This window comes from Cynara cardunculus, unplaced genomic scaffold, assembly GCF_001531365.2.
Source record: "Cynara cardunculus var. scolymus isolate 2C unplaced genomic scaffold, CcrdV1 Un_Scaffold_6055, whole genome shotgun sequence".
Classification (NCBI taxonomy): domain Eukaryota; kingdom Viridiplantae; phylum Streptophyta; class Magnoliopsida; order Asterales; family Asteraceae; genus Cynara; species Cynara cardunculus.
Genome location: NW_020202745.1, coordinates 1 through 17,066, shown reverse-complemented (window position 1 = coordinate 17,066; position 17,066 = coordinate 1). Strand labels below are relative to the sequence as shown.

The window sequence follows — 17,066 nt, the reverse complement described above, 5'->3', positions numbered from 1 at the left end:
TCAATCTTCCATTAAACCTTCAAGAACAACAATGGCAGAATGTTTTCATGTAAGAACACTTAGAGAAGGAGAGAGAGAAAGTCAACTCTTCAATAAATGGTCAAACTGTATTACGTATCCTGAATGTTTACAATGAAGCTCTCTACTCAAATTACAAGACATCACCCTTTATATAGGGTCAAACAACTAAACAAGGTCAAAGTCAAACTATCCTATGAAAAGTCAAACACGATGACTTTTATACAATTATAGACAATTTTATCTTTCAAGACGAATACAAGTTAACACTGATTTTCAGTCCTAACACCTATGTTTCTTTTCATTCACTGATATATATCTCTCTTAATTATTTATCAGCTAATATGCTTTCAGTGACGTACTTCTTAGCTATGTAATTTCATTTCCTCACTTGTAATCTTTTACAAATAAATGAAAATCAACAAAGTACTCTCTGACATTGAAAAAGATCCCATAAACAGTAAATAGGACATGTATCTTACAAGTTCCTTTTTTTCACTATAATAGATAGTAATTTTCTTTATGTTGCTTTGTTATCATCAAATAGATGGAGTGTGTTGATCCAAACTCTCTCGGTGATTTGATGATGACCCTTCATACTTAGTGTAAAATGCTTGTTCTGTTTTTTATTCAGTTTCAGCGCTCATCTCTAAGTCTGTTCAGCGATCGCTGAACATGTATTGTGAACGTCTTAAAGTACAAGTATTCTCCAAAGACAACACTCACGCCAAAAGAATCTTTAGTGATGTCGAATAAGTAGCTGAAGAAAGAGACATTACAGTTCATGATCTGAAGTGGATTCAGTGATAACAGAATGTCTAAATCAAAGTATGAAATCTGACCAAGATCCAACGAACACTGAAGAGCCTTTAGAGATGAATCAGTGTCAGCGATCAAATGAATTTTTCTCTGCAAGGACAACCCCATACCTCACACAGTAAGGTACACGTACGAAGTTACTTTATTGTCTCCAAACGTGCTTACCAACTTTGTGAAAAGTAACTATTCATATATGGTCAAAAGCCTCTATGTATGAAGATAAAGGATAAGCTCTCTATTAGAAGTTCGTCACATGGCTTGTACCCTCTAACTTGCATTAAATGCAATGGGTAAAAATAGCTAAGAACATCTTTCTCTCAGAATGTCGTCTTCTTCTTCTAACTCTCTTCTCTCTTGTTTTTAACCTTCTTTGTGCATTAATATGTCTTTCTTAGATTGTTTAGATTAGGTCTTTACCTTATCTTTTTCTGCAACAATCTATAAATTATGTATTGATATTCTTTTATTAGTAAAAAGAATTTAAAAAGTGAAAATTTGTGTGTTTGTATTCAATCTCCCCTTTACAAACTGTAACCCTTAAAACTCTTGTAGATCCGTTTGGGACCAACGGTCATCTTGCTAATTGGATCTTGATTCTGATAAGCAAATGATGCAAGAGTTGAGGAGCAACATCTTCAAGTTTAAGTTTTGGAACAAATGGTTTTACCTTTTTTTGGTACTTGATCATTAACAATCTGGCTCTACAGGTGGCCAAATGCACACAAAAAATCCGACACTGAAAGAGAGATTTTGGCATGTCTTTTCCCAGATTCTACAGGTAAAGGGCCATTTACCAAACACTTACCACTAAATTTTAATGCTATCACTTAATGGGTAAGATTTTAGTCAACAAAAAAGGCATCCTATGCAACAATTTACCCGGTAAGCACTAGCCGTGGTAAGAGTCGTCATTCTCATTTATCAGTTAAGACTCTCGATCCTTGCCTCTCTTACCAAATAAGATTCAATGAGATTTGTATGAGGACCTTTTTTAATAGTGTTACCAATCTCAAAAGCAGCAGTTATGGGGGCTGTTTATCAAGTATTTGTCCCTAAAACAACAACTATATAGTGTTGTTATGTTGTGCAGGTCCATAGGGGCTAATTGGGGCCTGTTTTGAAGCATTTTTGGAGCTGTTTAAGATTTGTTTCGGGGATGTTTAGAATCCGTTTATAAACTGATTTTGATCAGTCCTTTCGTCTCTATCTAGATGGATTCAATAGAGGTACATTTTGAGATAGTAGGAGTATTACTTGAGGTGTCGATCGAATTAGGATATAACATTTGTCACATAAATTTATGTTCACATTTCTCATATTACCAATTTATTCAGGTTAATAAATCGTCTCTTTATTTGATGTGTGTTTTGAAAACGTTTAAAATATGTTTAAAATCATGTGAGTCTATCCAACTAACGATCTTATAACACTAGCTAGCAATTATGGACACCTACAAGAAACCTAGTGTACTCTATATGTGAACGGGCTTATAATTGGCCCAAACCTTCCATCTTCAAATCTCTCTCTCTCTCTCGAAAGAGAGTCGCTCCCGCTTGTTTTTATGCTTGTGGAAATTTGGAACTTGGACACTTGAAAAAGAAAATTAGGATCATCAAGTCAACTCAACACCTACAGAATTCGTCTACGCATCACCAAATGGGTCCCAACGAGGAGATTCTGGTGGTCGTGGATGATAACGCCACCGACACCGACACCAACACCAACACCAACACCAACACCAATACCCATATTCATATTCCTAGCTCACCTTCTCCCTCCTCCTGCAACCAACAGGTACTTGTTTTTTGTTTTGACGAAATTTACTGATTCTATGTCTTCTAATCATTGCATGTGGTTATCGGTCTCGAAATAATAAAACATTCGTTCATTTGCTGAATATTAAATGCATGTTTTATTGATATAATGCATATTGTTATAGTCACCGCATCTTTTGGGAAATTTTCTATTGAAATAATTTTGTGCAATTTTAATGTTTGATGATATTGACATGTAAAATATTTCGCCAAACTATATTCTGTAGAAAATGATGCCTGATTTTTAAGGCTCTAATTTCGTTTCCTTATTCCCAGTGAGATATGGTGTTCTTTGATGGCAGTTGATGTTGCTGCATGTTTTTGTAGGTTCATTCCATCCATAACAGGGTTGAACTTGAAGGAGATACTCATAAACGTTATATGGTAGGAATTAGGAGAAGCCAAAATCCGAAATGAGCTACATACTCAAAAACGTCTTTGTAGGTTCATGCCATCATTGTTTTAAGTCGTGGTACAAGTAACCCAAAAAGTCAAGATTATTTGTGCAAAATGTGGTGTTGAAGCTATTTTATCTTGGTGCAGTAGAACTTAGTCAGTATCTATATATTAAGCTTTAAAGAATTGATATTACTTCTAGTTTACTTCACAAAGTGGATCAACAGGTTTGGTGATATGATGTTGCAATCAGTCCGAACTGATGCTAATTGATTCTAAAGCACCTCCTCCAGGAAAAAGGAACAGAAACACGAAAAGCTTTGAAAAAGAAATGTTTCTAAATGTATGATTGGTAAAGAACCTTACATGATAAGTCATGGAAATATTAACATTATATTGAATGTGTTCTATAGAAGTAGGAGGTGTGATTATAGTAGTTTAGATTGGGCAAAGTTCCCTAGTAGCAGATGTGAACGGAAACTCGTTGGGAGGACCAGCACGGGAAACAGCCTCATACTTTGACTTTGGACATGCAAGATAATAGCATCTCCAATGCAAGCTTCTTATAAGCAAAAAGTGAAGTGGCTTATAGGAACTACCCTCACCCTCTTTGAGTTCTTGTACAAGAATCTTGGTTCTCACCATGAAGTTTGTGTGAATTGACTCTAGTTTTTTTATATATTTTATTGACTTTATAGTTATTATTATTATATAATAATTATTGATGTTGAAACAATATATGGGACCCACAAAAAGGAGGTTCTTATAAGAACTACCATTTTGAACTTTTATGTGAGTTCTTAATTTGATGAGCTGGAGGTGAGGTGGCAACTAAAAGTGCAAAAAGGATGTTTCTGTAAGAACCTCTATTGGAGATGCTCTTAGTGGCCACAAACTTTTTATACTGTTCATCATGTCTATCCAAAAACATTTGACGCCAACTTTTTATAGTTATGGTAAGCTCCAAAATGGTCTCTGAAAAGTAATATGAGATCCTAGAATGAGGTGTATCTATTGTGAAGAACTAGCTGTCTTTGCTATCAATGACTAAAGAGGACATGAGGTCACCTTCTTGAGGAGGTGTGCAATGATGGATTTAGATATGCATCAGTCTTGACAACCTCATCAAGATCTGCAATGTCCAACCAAACTAGTTTGCTAATAGATAGGTACTATTCGTTTTCTCCATGACAAGAGAGTGAGTCCGCATCCCATCTGTATCGATGATAGAGCACCACCTAGTCCATTAGGTAAGTTTGGGTTGCAATTTTCTGAAAGAGCAGGGGTAGCAGGCATAGGCAGTCTATCTTTACAATGGATCTTCTCCTAAACAAGAAAAGTCACTAATATTGTACTGTTAGCCCTGAGGCCATCAATTCTTTTTTCATATGCTGACTTGTGAAATGATCCATCAAAGACAACCTACCATCTTAGCGATGTAAGTGACAGGGCAATATGACAGAATGAGTACTGCACCAATGCCTTGTCCAGAATGCAATAGCATTGCATTTGATAACGAAATACAAGTGGAATTTAGGCATGTCCAAAGCCAGCAGTTAAGACCAATGATTGCTCTATAAAATCAAAGGCCACATGAACATTTATTGTCAATGGGAATCAAGCCCCACTCTGTTTCTTCCACATTTTCTTTTGCATTAGGGGTCGTGCTATCCTTTTATTCAACGAGGTTTTCATAGTAGTCAGTGAGCCCAAAACTACCTTTGATAGAATGAAGGGGAAGATCCAACAGGGTAATTCAAGTCTCCACTTCTCGTGGAAATGCATCAATTTCTGACAATTCCGTTGTATCTAAGGCTTATGCAGTGTCACTGGAAATGGCTTCAACAATAATTGTTTTGCATTGTTTCTTTGGACATCCATGCAATGAGTGGCATGGTTCATGGTGCCCAAAACAAAGGTCGTTCTTCAAAGGATCTATATAATCATTGTGACTTAGCTAATTGGTTCCACGGCCAAAAGTTTGAGAGGAACATGTATAGGTTTCCATGGAGGTTAAGGATTTGGAATGAGGGGGCTGCTATCCAGTTGATAACTTGGTGTCAATGAAGTGGTCTCTTTGCGCTACAAGTTGCTGAAATTCGAAGCCTGAAAATTGTTGAAACATATTGAGGGAAAATATTGAGCGTAGTTAATATGGGAGAGAGGCTGAGAGGAGACGGATCTGCTTGTAATCAAAATGGCTTATAATGTGTGGGGCTGAGCTTGATAGTGTAAAATTAGGTATTCGAGTCATGAAGGCTAAGACTAAGGGGCCGTTTACTAAATGCATACCCAATAAGTGCTTACTGGGCCATTTTACCTTACCTGATGAACATGGCAAGGATTGAAAATCTTACCCGGAAATAGCGATGACAATGGCCGAGTCTTACCTGGTAAGTGAAGTGACGACTCTTACGCGTTGGTGCTTACCGGATAAATTGTTGCATACGATGCCGTTTTAATAGATTAGAATCTTACCTGGTAAGGTAAGTGAGAGTGTTTACTCTTATCGGCGAGCGCTTATCGGATAAGCATTTGGTAAACGGCCCCTGAGAGTACTATATATGGGTTGTGAGGCTTATCTTGATCACTTGGGGGTCGATTGTCCTCTTGTAGGGAACTGAGTAATAAGCACTTTGACCAGTTCTCTGCCAATTATACCCATCCAAGATCAGACCTTCTATGAATTCTAAAGCCCTCTTTGTGATCTCAAAGACCGGCTTTTACAGAACTGAGATTCCATAGGCCGAAACGAAGCCCTTTAAAGGTAGAATTAGGAGTCGAAGCCATGCATTTAGCCCGATTGCTAAGGCAAACATCCTTAGAGGTTGATACTTGTAGAAAGCAGCTTTAGAAGACAAATCATTTTATTTGTAGCACGTCCGGCTGACATATATACTCCAACTTGAGGAGTGGTAGAACACTATTATTTAAGCAATAGGCATGATTAGGTCATTTTGTTTTATTTATCTTTTTCCTCCCGCATTCACTTTATATATTGAGGTCCTCACAAAATAAGAGTATGCAGTTACAACTTTAAGCATATCAGCTCTATATAGCAAGCAAGAAGTTATATAGAATTAAAGACCTAAGGGTGTCTCCTTGTCTTGAACGAGAGCTCAATGCTTTCTCTTTCTCTTCTCATATATTGAAGTTTGGTTAGAATGTTAGATCTGGAACTTCTTTTTTCCTTGCATGCTTCTTTCTGGAACTTCTTTTTTCCTTGCATGCTTCTTTTTTGGATGCTATTTAGATGTATAATTATATGTTTTAAATTAGGGTAGTAATCAGTGGGGTACTCTATCGCTCGCTTACAAGTCATTAGGAGTTGTCTTTGGAGGGCTTGTGACTTCTCCGCTTTATGTCTACCCTTCAATGGCATTAAAGTCTCCAACTAAAGATGACTACATGGGAATCTACAGTATCATGTTCTGGACACTTACTTTAATTGGAGTTGTCAAGTATGCTTGTATAGCTCTGAAAGCAGATGACCAGGGTGAAGGTATGACACGTTCTTTGCATATTTGTTCCACTATAGTCATTAAGTTTTTATATCTAGGTAGTATATTGTTTTTTCAGTTGATTAATGATTATCCTTAGTCTTTTATCTTATAAGTTACAATTCAATTTACCTTATTTTATTTTTGTTTAGTTGGGTAAATTTCTCTATTCTACTCTAATAAAGTATGTTTTACTGATCTTCAGAATGGTCTCAAATGGATTCAAATTTTCTTGCGTTAGATTTTTGTCATAACATTTTATTATGCATTGGCCCAGAAGGCCTACAATGCACCATGTATCATGGTTCTACCAATACTACTGCGTGTTCTGTTCTTAATTTTCGCATAATATGATACCCATCTGCTCCTGATACTTTAACATAGTTCCTCATGGAAGCTACCTTAGTCACCTGCTGCTAGAGTCTCACCTCTGTCCCTTCTAACATGGAAGCTGTGGTGATTGACTTTATTCCACATCAGCTGCAGGTTCTTCTCTGCTGGTTGATTGGCGAACTAATACAGTCTGTCCCTTCTTTCCTGTTCTGTTTGATCTTTTTTCCTTTTACTCTACCAGAATGTACCATATGAATTAAGGGTTTTCTCTCTTAATGAAATAAAATATTGTAACTCTATTGGTTGCAAGTAATTATAGAAGTCGACTATGCTGATCCAGGGACCATATTTTACTTTGTATCTTTTGTTATATGATGTTTCATTTAAGGAGCAGACCAAGGTGAAAAAGCAGCTAGACCCGGAGAGTTATGAGTGTTGCTGCTTCTGGTTGTGTGTATATGTTCTTTTCAAGCCTTTTCTTTTCTTCATATGGATATGTGAAACAATGACATGATTAGACACATTGGACACCAACCTGCTCTGACACACTCCACATACATGTGGAAGCATTTTCTAAATTCTGCATATGTTTTGAAGTTCGATATGTGGAGGACTAGTACAGGATATATTTACGATCATTTGGCTGAAAAATTGAACACTGGGAGAGATAAATTGTGTACTTACTAACTCTATGGTTTTAGAGTCTTGATTTGTAATGATTTATGAAACCATGTAAATACATTGTTACTTTGTATTTTCTGACTTCTGTTAAGATGACTTAGCAATCCATTTTCTGAATCTCAAACTAGAAGTTCTTGACCATATACGAACCTTATCACAAGAAATGAAGATATAAAGAAAAATTAGAGCAAGGAGCAAGGAAAGTGAGATAAAACTAGGACAAAAACCCATGTGCTGGTTTACGGTTCTTGCAGTTGTGGCTACTTTTGTTTTCTGAATCACCCCTGTCAAATAGATGATGAAGTCAAACCATCTTTTCCTTCTCCAACTTTTGACTGTAAGTGTGAGGTTTTCACGATAGCCCTTGCATAGTTTTGTGATGCTAAATGTAACATTGACATTTTTCAAACCAAGTTATTTAACTGAGAAAAAATGAAACAGGTTTGTGTTATTCAATATTTAGAATCATATTATAATTTCAAAATTTCAGAATATTAAGTATATATAAGCACAGGCAATAAGAGATTGTATTATGTATCGTACAACAGATATTATGTTTTTCCATAAAATAGTATGTCACATATTCATCTCGTGGCATATCTGATATCCAGTGTCTATATTGGTTCTTCATGGTCTTTTGGTTAAACCAACATCCTTTTAATCATTGTGACAATTTTGCTTCTTTGTTACAATGCCGTATTTTATTTTATATCATTGAACCATCACATTGGCATCTTTATTAATTGCTCAAACTTGGAAAGATTGTTAAATTAAGGAGCACTAACAAATGAAAAGGCTCAGATGGTCATAAGGAGGAGATTGTCCTATCATATTTCATAGAATGTTTTGCTTAAGGCACAGCTGATTATGGAACATGATTTATGTAGCTGCCTAGATTAACGTGCATTGATGTGACGTGAAGATGTTGCACAAACTAGTTCTGTTATCTAAATGGAATTTCTTTTTCTTATTCTCCATATCAAACGCATGATGATTCACTACATATGCTTTGGATCTTTTTGATGAAAATTCAGAGGATTGCAAGATATACCAAGAAAATCAGAAGCCTTTTGGATTACGGATAACTGATATGAGAAACCCCTTTGATAAGTTAGAATTGGGAAAATTATGAACTTGATTCTTCCCTTGATAAACAGGAACCATGACAAAATATTATTGAGCACCTCAATGGAACTGAAGTGCTAATTGTAAATCCATTCTAGACCAATTTTAATTAATTGACAGTCTATCTGAATCTACTTAACTAATTGCTCAGTCGAAGCTTAATGATGCTAACAGAATATGAAATACTAAGTGGATGTAAGAACTAAATACTAACAAAGGGTGCCTAACACTTCCCACCATAAATTGCAACTGATCTAATGTGCTTAGAAGCATATACAGAAACTAGCTGACAATGTTCAAGAAACTAGGACATTTTAATCAGGCTAAAGTATAAGAATGTAATAGTTGTGAGCTCCTAAAGAAGAATTAAATATCCAGAATGGCATCTGGTATCTAAGAAAGGTAATTGGGGTTCCCTGATTCCAACAGATTTGGTGTTCTGTTCTGTCCAATCCAAATGCCCCACACCATGAAGAAGAAAAAAAGCATTGCCGGAGACTCTCATTTACCGTTAGACTGATGATTTCTTGGCTTGCATGAGAGTGTTCTATACTGAATCCAATCTTTTTGTATTTTTTTCCTTTTTGTGGTAAGTTCTTTGTTCTGTGTTACAAATTGCTGCAAATGTTTCAAGAATTTGGGGTCATGGTGGGAGAAGTTTTGACTCATAATTGATGTGCTTGCCAGGTGGTACGTTTGCTCTGTATTCATTACTTTGCAGGCACATGAACATTGGAGCTATTACTTCAAGAAGTGTCGCTTTACAATCAAACCTTTCACATGATGACTTGCATCAAGGCTCAAAAAGGAGAAGTAGGCTTGGGATGTTTATCGAGAGGAGTTTGATTGCCAGAAGGGTATTGTTTTTCATAGCAATACTCGGCATGTGTATGCTAATTGGTGATGGGATACTCACCCCCGCCATCTCAGGTTTGCTTGCATATAACTCATACCCAATTTGTATCAAATATTTTTCCACTCTCGTGGGCAGACGGCACCTTTAGACCGTAAGCCTGTGAAAAAGAGACATCTATTTTCTCATAGAATTGAGGGTGCCAATAAAGACATCATTCTAGTTACATCGTATTATGACCTTGTGTTTTCTTTCCAAAATTGTAAGCAGTGTTGTCAGCAATGGATGGTATCAGGGGTCCTTTTCCAGAATTCAGCAAATGTAAGTTAAAATGCATACAGACTCCTTTAGTTCCCTTGAAAACAATCCATCGATTTCTTTGATCTTTTTTTGTTCCATGTGTGGATTCCATTAGTAAGACATGTTCCCAATGTCTGCTTGCAAAGCTGATATTATTTTTGGTGGTTGTTCACAACTTAAGCTTTTTATAAATGGTTCAGGTTATTCGTAGCGCCAAATATTTGGTCACAGACTAGTGAGCATGACCCACTATCTTATGTAAAGCTTTTGACTTGAGGAGGTTATGAAATTGCTCTTTTTTCTCTATTTGGGATGCTTCAAGCAATAGACATGTTATAAAAGATATTAGAATAACTTAGGATCAGGTTGGGGCTTATCTTTCTTGTTATGTTAACTGAATTAATGTTTTCTTTCAAACTGACTGATTAAGTTGAATAAAGTGCATCAATGCTTTGCTTTCAGTTTACTTAACCTGTTAACCACTTGCCTCACAAATTAAATAGCTCCTCATCTTCTGTTTATGATTTTTGCTTGTCAATTTTCAGCTCTGATCGGGGCCCTCTCTGCATTAGTTCTCATTGTTCTGTTCATGCTTCAAAAATTTGGTACTGCAAGAGTGAGCTTTCTCTTCTCCCCCATCATGGGAGTATGGACATTGACTACTCCCATTATTGGTATTTACAACGTCATACGTCATTACCCTAGTATTTTCAAGGCAATATCACCGCACTACATCTTCCAGTTCTTCTGGAGGAATGGTCATGAGGGTTGGCTGTTGCTTAATGGCACGATCCTTTGCATAACTGGTGAGTTTTATCACCTTTGGTATCATATATCAGAGAGATCCTTTGACTAGTCCTTCAATATTTATTTCCTTCAGTACTGCAACATATCTTGCTAGCCCAATTGAAGCCCCACCTTTTTTTACCAAACCACAACACTACAACTTGTTTAGGTAGAAACTTCAGGACGATGAACAGTTCATTCATTATAACATGTTCAATGTTCTTAGCACCACACCTGAAGCAAATCTTACAGGGTTTCTGACTGTTATGCTATGCTAAAGTCGTATATGTCCTTCAATATCTGCTTCCATGGTCATCATTACAGCTTATTTGTCTTTATTGCGCCCTCTGTCTTAAATTTTAAATGAGTCTTATGGCTTTTGATTTTGTCCTCAAATTTAAAAAGCTTTATGGGTTTTCAACCTTTTAAGCAATTTTCAGATAATTTTTCTTGTTTATTTACATTTCATATTATCTCTGCACTTTTTCTTTGATAACTTACATCTCGACCTCAAGGTCTATTTTGTGTAATTCAGAGCATGTTTTACATAAAGCACATAATTTCTCAAGTGTCTCTCTTTAATTCTATTGAGACATAATCCTTTAGATGTGTAACGACAATTTAAATTTTTGCTCCCTTAAGTAATATATGAAGTTTAGAGAGAATGAGAGTCCGTATATTTTATATCGAATAATGCATGAGGTATTCACACAAGAGTAGAGAGCTAAATTGGGAAGGTAGTTAAGTCTAAGTCCTTATGATAACGCTATGTACAATCTGTAACACTTCCCTTAAAAAGCTGGAGCATAGGTATTGATTATGGCCCACTTGTTACGAGCTGATTCCTAGGTAATGTGCTGGTGAACACTTTGGCTAATTGACTCTATGTACTAAAATGTGGAGCTGTGATTGTTCCATCCTTTAGCTTTTCCCAAGTGAAATGACAGTTGACTTCTATATGCTTGATTCTTTCATGGAACACATGATTGTTTGCAACATAAGTAACTGACTCGTTTTCATACCCCAATTCGTTAGTTTAGAGCAAGAAAACCAATTTCACCAAGTAAATGATGTACCTATATAAGTTCACAAATGGTTTCTTCCATAGCTGATAGCCCTATATTTGGTTTTATGCATTTCACCTGGATATAACATTGTGTTTCTTACTCTTCCAAGAGACGAGATGTTGGGGATTTTCAACAAACATCATGGTCCCTATCTAAGAAAAACGTGACCCAGCGCAAAATTCGAATAGGAATGGGATTACTAGTTTGTCCAACATGTAATCGTAAACAATAATGTGAAAGCAGCAAACAATGCAACTACAGAAGCAACACATGGTATTTGATTTCACCATCAATTTGATAGTGTACGTCTGCAGTGAACACAAGATGATGCATTTTACTAACAAATAAAGGGTTACAACAAATGCTTAGGAAATGAGAATATCCTACTGAAATGGCAGCCAAATCTTCTATTTCGAATTGGAGAGGAGGACAAGTGTGCAAATCGTATTTCCATATTGTAATGTGTTCTCTTGACCTAATTCTCTAAATCAACCCAGATCACGACTTCGTGGGCGAGCACTAAGTCACATCGATGCTCTCCCAGTCTTCCAAACCTCAACCTTTTCAAGAAGTAAGCGACTCAAATTTGCTTGCACAAGTCCTGTATGGCTAAGCGACTTGCACGCGTGACTTCTAGCTCATGAGTCCATGTCGCACGCTATGTTGCGAGATTTGTCTATCTTTCTACACATCTTGCAAAATGAATTGCAAGCCACGTATACCCAATTGTTGTGTATGGCAAAATTAATTTCCAAATATTTTTACAACTTATCCGAATGTTACTTGTACATATTTAACTTCTTTTATTAAACTTCTCATTAAAACATGTTAGAGCAATGATAGCCACAAGTCAATTAGCCAAGTACCCTCCTCAGAGAACAGCTCTGATTCATGTATTATATTCACTGTGTGAATGAGAATTACATCATCTAGGCTTGGTGTAAATCCAGCGAAAGAAAAAGACCCACTCTTAACAGAAAAAGCAAGAACCAATCCCAATGATACAGGCGGTAATTGGTGGTCCAGTATCAATGTTTAATATAGACACATTTTTTTTGTAATTTTACTCCAGTTGAATGGTCCTCCAATGCTGGACCAGATACACACCTGCTGATAGTTGGTTGCCATTGAGCATAATTCCTATTGCAAGTTGATTTTCTATCTGTAATTTTGGAAGATCAGAAAGTAACTTAAGTAACTGTGTTTTTATTACTACCTTCAGCCATTTTATATTAATACCAAATAGTCAACAACTTACACAACAGTAGGCACATATAATGAGTGTGAAGGAAAGCCACCCTCAAAGCACTGAAATAGCTAGAAAACAAGTACAACTCCAACTATGTTTCCCAAAGGAAACCTAGGATTGCCACACAGCCAAATTCAAAGTATTTCTTTTGCACTTCTTGGAATAAAATATCCCAGTCATTGGCTCTGCTACCATGAGGTTTAGAGTGAATGAGAAGAATCTGTATATATTTTAAAATGAATAATACAGTAGCTAAAGTAGGAAAGTTTTTAAGTTAATCTCTATGGTAAGCCTTTGATAATGGTATGTATAATTTGTAACAATGTACTATATAACTTTTCGTTATATAAAAACATTAATGGAAGGCTTCTTTTTTACTTTAGGTTGTGTAAAATGATCATTTATAGTTTATGGGGAGAGTATTTGATTTTAAACAACATATATTGATAACTAAACCGGACTATGTTTTTATTCCTTCCTATAATCAGGTTCTGAAGCTTTGTTTGCTGATCTTGGTCATTTTGACAGGCCATCCATTCAGGTATTCTGTTTCTATTTGGTTATCATTTGTTTAGTTACAAAAAAGGTGCTCCTAACACTCCCTGGCTCCTTACAGATCACGTTTTTATCCCTTATATACCCATCATTGATCCTAACTTATGCGGGACAGACAGCTTACTTGATTCAGCACCCAAATGATCATGAGGATGGGTTTTACAAGTTCATACCCAGAGAGGTATATTGGCCAATGTTTGTTATATCCTCTTTGGCTGCTATTGTTGCCAGTCAATCTCTGATATCGGCCACCTTTTCCGTTATCAAGCAATCTGTTGTATTGGATTATTTCCCTCGGATCAAGATTGTGCATACATCCTCCAGCAATGAAGGCCAGGTTTACTCCCCAGAAACAAACTATGCTCTCATGGTTTTTTGTGTTGCTGTCATACTTATTTTTGGGGACGGAAAAGAAATTGGAAATGCCTTTGGTATGTTTTCTCAATTCTTGCAACTCAGATTTGCCAAGTGGATCACATTACATTTGCACAATTAGCATCTTTCATTTGTATACACATTCATAGGGGTTAATGTATTGTGGTTATATATTATTTCATACATCCAAGCAAACTGTTGAACATATGGCTGAACCTATTGACTATAGATGTAAAGAAAAATTAAAACCATTCTAGACAACAGCTTTTCTGGGAAACGTTGGAGTAGGGAGTTGAATAGATAAGGAAACAAATTAAGTAAGTTCTGACATGTGAACATTTTCTTGAACCAGGAGATTTGTGTAAAAAATGTGATACTTTGCCATTTTTTGATGGGACAAATTGCATGAAAATTCAACGTACCTTTGTCTGATTTCTATTTTGATTAACTTACTTTCAAGAGCTTAATTTTGGTACTTAGTGTGATATCTCAAACATTAGACCAAAGTATGTTACACGAAATAGGAATTCCATCCAAGTATGTTTTATTTGTGTTCTCAGATATAAAATAGGTACCTAAGTGTGTGTTTGGTAGGTGGATAGTACTGCCATTTGACATATGAAAATGAGGTAGGCGGGTGAAAGAATTGTGGAAGGTTTTTTATGGTTTTAATTGACATGGGTAGTTTAGTAATTTACCAACCTTATCTCATCTCCCTTGTTCTTTTTCCTCTATTTTTGGTGGGACAGAAAAAAAATGCATTTTGTACCACTCGGTGCTTTCCTGTCCACCAGTCTAATGAAGCACGTGACATGAGACAATAAATTATTTTATTGTCACGTCCGATATACCAAAATGAAGATTTTGAAAGTAGTTGCATAAAATAAGAACTGGAATTTACTCTTTTCCGGTTACAGGTCTTTTGCTGTAACGGTATTATTTGATTACACCCGATTCGTTTCTTCTCGTTTTATAGCATGTGCTTATTATGCAACGTCAATTGCAGGTGTTGTTATTATCCTAGTCATGCTCATTACCACTCTATTACTAACATTGGTTATGATCGTGATTTGGAGAATTCCCGCATTTCTGGTTGCTCTCTTCTCTTTTGTCTTCTTGACAATTGAAGGTCTCTACGTGAGCTCCGTTTTCACCAAAATCAAAGACGGTGGATGGATTCCTTTTGCCATTTCATTGATCCTTGCTTTCATCATGTTTGGATGGTTTTATGGCAGACAGAGAAAGATGGAGTACGAGTTAACCCACAAGATAAATACCGAAAGGCTTAAAAGTTTGCTTTCTGATCCAGGCGTCCAACGGGTTCCTGGACTCTGCTTCTTTTACACCAACATTCAAGATGGGTTCACCCCAGTATTGAGTCATTATATCAAAAACATGAGATCCATTCATAAGGTAACCGTGTTTACGACACTAAGGTATTTGTTGGTTCCTAAAGTTGCACCCAACAAGCGGATTGTCGTAAAAGGATTGGGACTCAAAGGGGCTTACGGGTGTTTGATTCAGTACGGATATGCAGATTTGCTTAGTCTTCAAGGAGACTTTGTTTCTCAAGTTATTGCTAGCTTGCAGGATCATATAATGCAGCAATTTACTGAGAACCCACCGCTGGAGGAGCAAGAAATGACGGATTTAAATGAGGCACAACATGCTGCGGTGGTTCATGTTCGTGGGAAGACGAGATTTTATATAAGCAAGAAGTGTACGTGGTTTGATAGATTCATGCTTGCATTTTATGAATTTATGCATAGTAATTGTCGGTCTGCGCTTCCGACGTTAGGAGTGCCGCTTCAGCAGCGTATCGAGGTCGGAATGTTTTACGAGGCGTGAAGGTAAACTAGTTTGAACTTCTGTTCCTAAAGCAAAAGCAAAAAAGATCGGGGCCATACCTGACGGTGTTCCAATTTGAATTATGGAATTGGTTTTGCACGGGCCCCAATTATACATGTTTTAGCATTTACTTAATTATATACTAGTTGTGTACCCGCGCAATGTGGCGGGAGCCTTGAATTTTAACGATTTTGAAGTTTCACTCATTATTAGAGAAGATTTAACAATGATATAAGTTACACATGGTCTTTACATATTAATACAATTTGAATAAATAAGAGTTATGGTTCCAATTACAGTCTATCAATAAAAAAAAAAATTGTATGACAGTTTAAAATCCAATATATTTAAACGACTTTACAAATGTGTTCGATTTACACCAAGAGCAAATAATGAAGAGATCGAGACCGAGAGTTCTAGAGCAATTGAATGAAAAATGAATGAGAGAACTTTTAATAACTTTTGGTGAATTAGTTTGAATCTCACCATGGAGGATGGGGAGAAGACATAGAGGTATGAGAGGGTGAAGGCATGAGTGAAAGGTGTCAAAAGTATCTTGGGAACATGAAAAGAAAATGTAATAATGTGCATTGGTAACTTGTACTATATGTTATTTTAATTGTAGATTAAGATATTTTAAGACTGAATGTATAAAATAATAGTACTTAATGCATTATGAGTTGTTTTTAAGACTTTAAGCATAAATGTATAGTGTTTTGTGCATTAAAAATTGCTTTTAAGACTTTTGACAAATTTAGTTTATAAGATAGTATAGATGTTTCAACTTTCTGCTGAATTATAAATGTTTTAAGCTTTACTCTTTAGTCGATTTTGCGATTCCTGATTCCGGCTTCTGAAGAATGTTAACATGACATTTTTGTTATTTCAATTTGGTATGAATTTTTAGATTTTGTTGCATTTTTTACTTGATTATTTGATACGCAGACGTTTTGGCTCTAAAGATAGAATGGCCCCTAATGTCTTGAAGTTTTGGGCTAATTTTGTCTTAAAAACTCAGTTTTTGTGGTGAAGCAATGAACTAGAGAACGGCTGTGATACCATATTACTCCATGATTTTTTGATCGTTTATGAGCCTTTAACAGATTAATTTGTCGAAAAGTTGTTTTTTTGTTGTAAACAAGGCGAATGCTTATTAAAAATGCATGACTCTGCTAGGTGATAACACGATGTATAGAGTCTTAGGCCTTGTTTGTTTTTTTAAAAAAGCTTTTATTAGTTTCTGTTGATCCTCTCTCTCAGTGATTTGATGATAATCCCTTTTTCCTTTCGATGTATTTCTGTGTCTGTAATTTCAGTTCCAGCGATCATACACTGAGCTTGTTCAGT

General features: G+C 36.1%; 1 protein-coding gene across 5 annotated transcripts; it reads left to right on the top strand.

Annotated features, from left to right (window-relative positions):
- The first annotated feature begins 2,400 nt into the window (after positions 1–2,400).
- LOC112504572 (probable potassium transporter 17) lies at positions 2,401–15,897 on the top strand. Of its 5 annotated transcripts, none has more exons than XM_025108522.1 (9): positions 2,401–2,631; positions 6,327–6,549; positions 9,374–9,616; positions 9,810–9,860; positions 10,385–10,645; positions 13,430–13,482; positions 13,558–13,677; positions 13,765–13,927; positions 14,878–15,897. In XM_025108522.1, the coding sequence occupies exons 1-9, from the start codon at positions 2,494–2,496 to the stop codon at positions 15,717–15,719; spliced, it is 2,094 nt and encodes a 697-aa protein (XP_024964290.1). In that variant the 5' UTR covers positions 2,401–2,493; the 3' UTR covers positions 15,720–15,897. The 5 variants fall into 5 exon arrangements, with proteins under 5 accessions (XP_024964290.1, XP_024964291.1, XP_024964288.1 ...); XM_025108523.1 differs by having other exon boundaries at positions 13,558–13,927; positions 14,878–15,284; positions 15,462–15,897; XM_025108520.1 differs by having other exon boundaries at positions 13,558–13,927.
- The last annotated feature ends 1,169 nt before the right edge of the window (positions 15,898–17,066 follow it).

Bases quoted from the DNA above. Each gene is read 5' to 3' on its own strand.
- LOC112504572 (XM_025108520.1), top strand. From the start codon at position 2,494: ATGGGTCCCAACGAGGAGATTCTGGTGGTCGTGGATGATAACGCCACC. The intron at 13,483-13,557 runs GTATTCTGTTTC...GGCTCCTTACAG, and splicing joins TTGACAGGCCATCCATTCAG to ATCACGTTTTTATCCCTTAT. The intron at 13,928-14,877 runs GTATGTTTTCTC...CGTCAATTGCAG, and splicing joins AGAAATTGGAAATGCCTTTG to GTGTTGTTATTATCCTAGTC.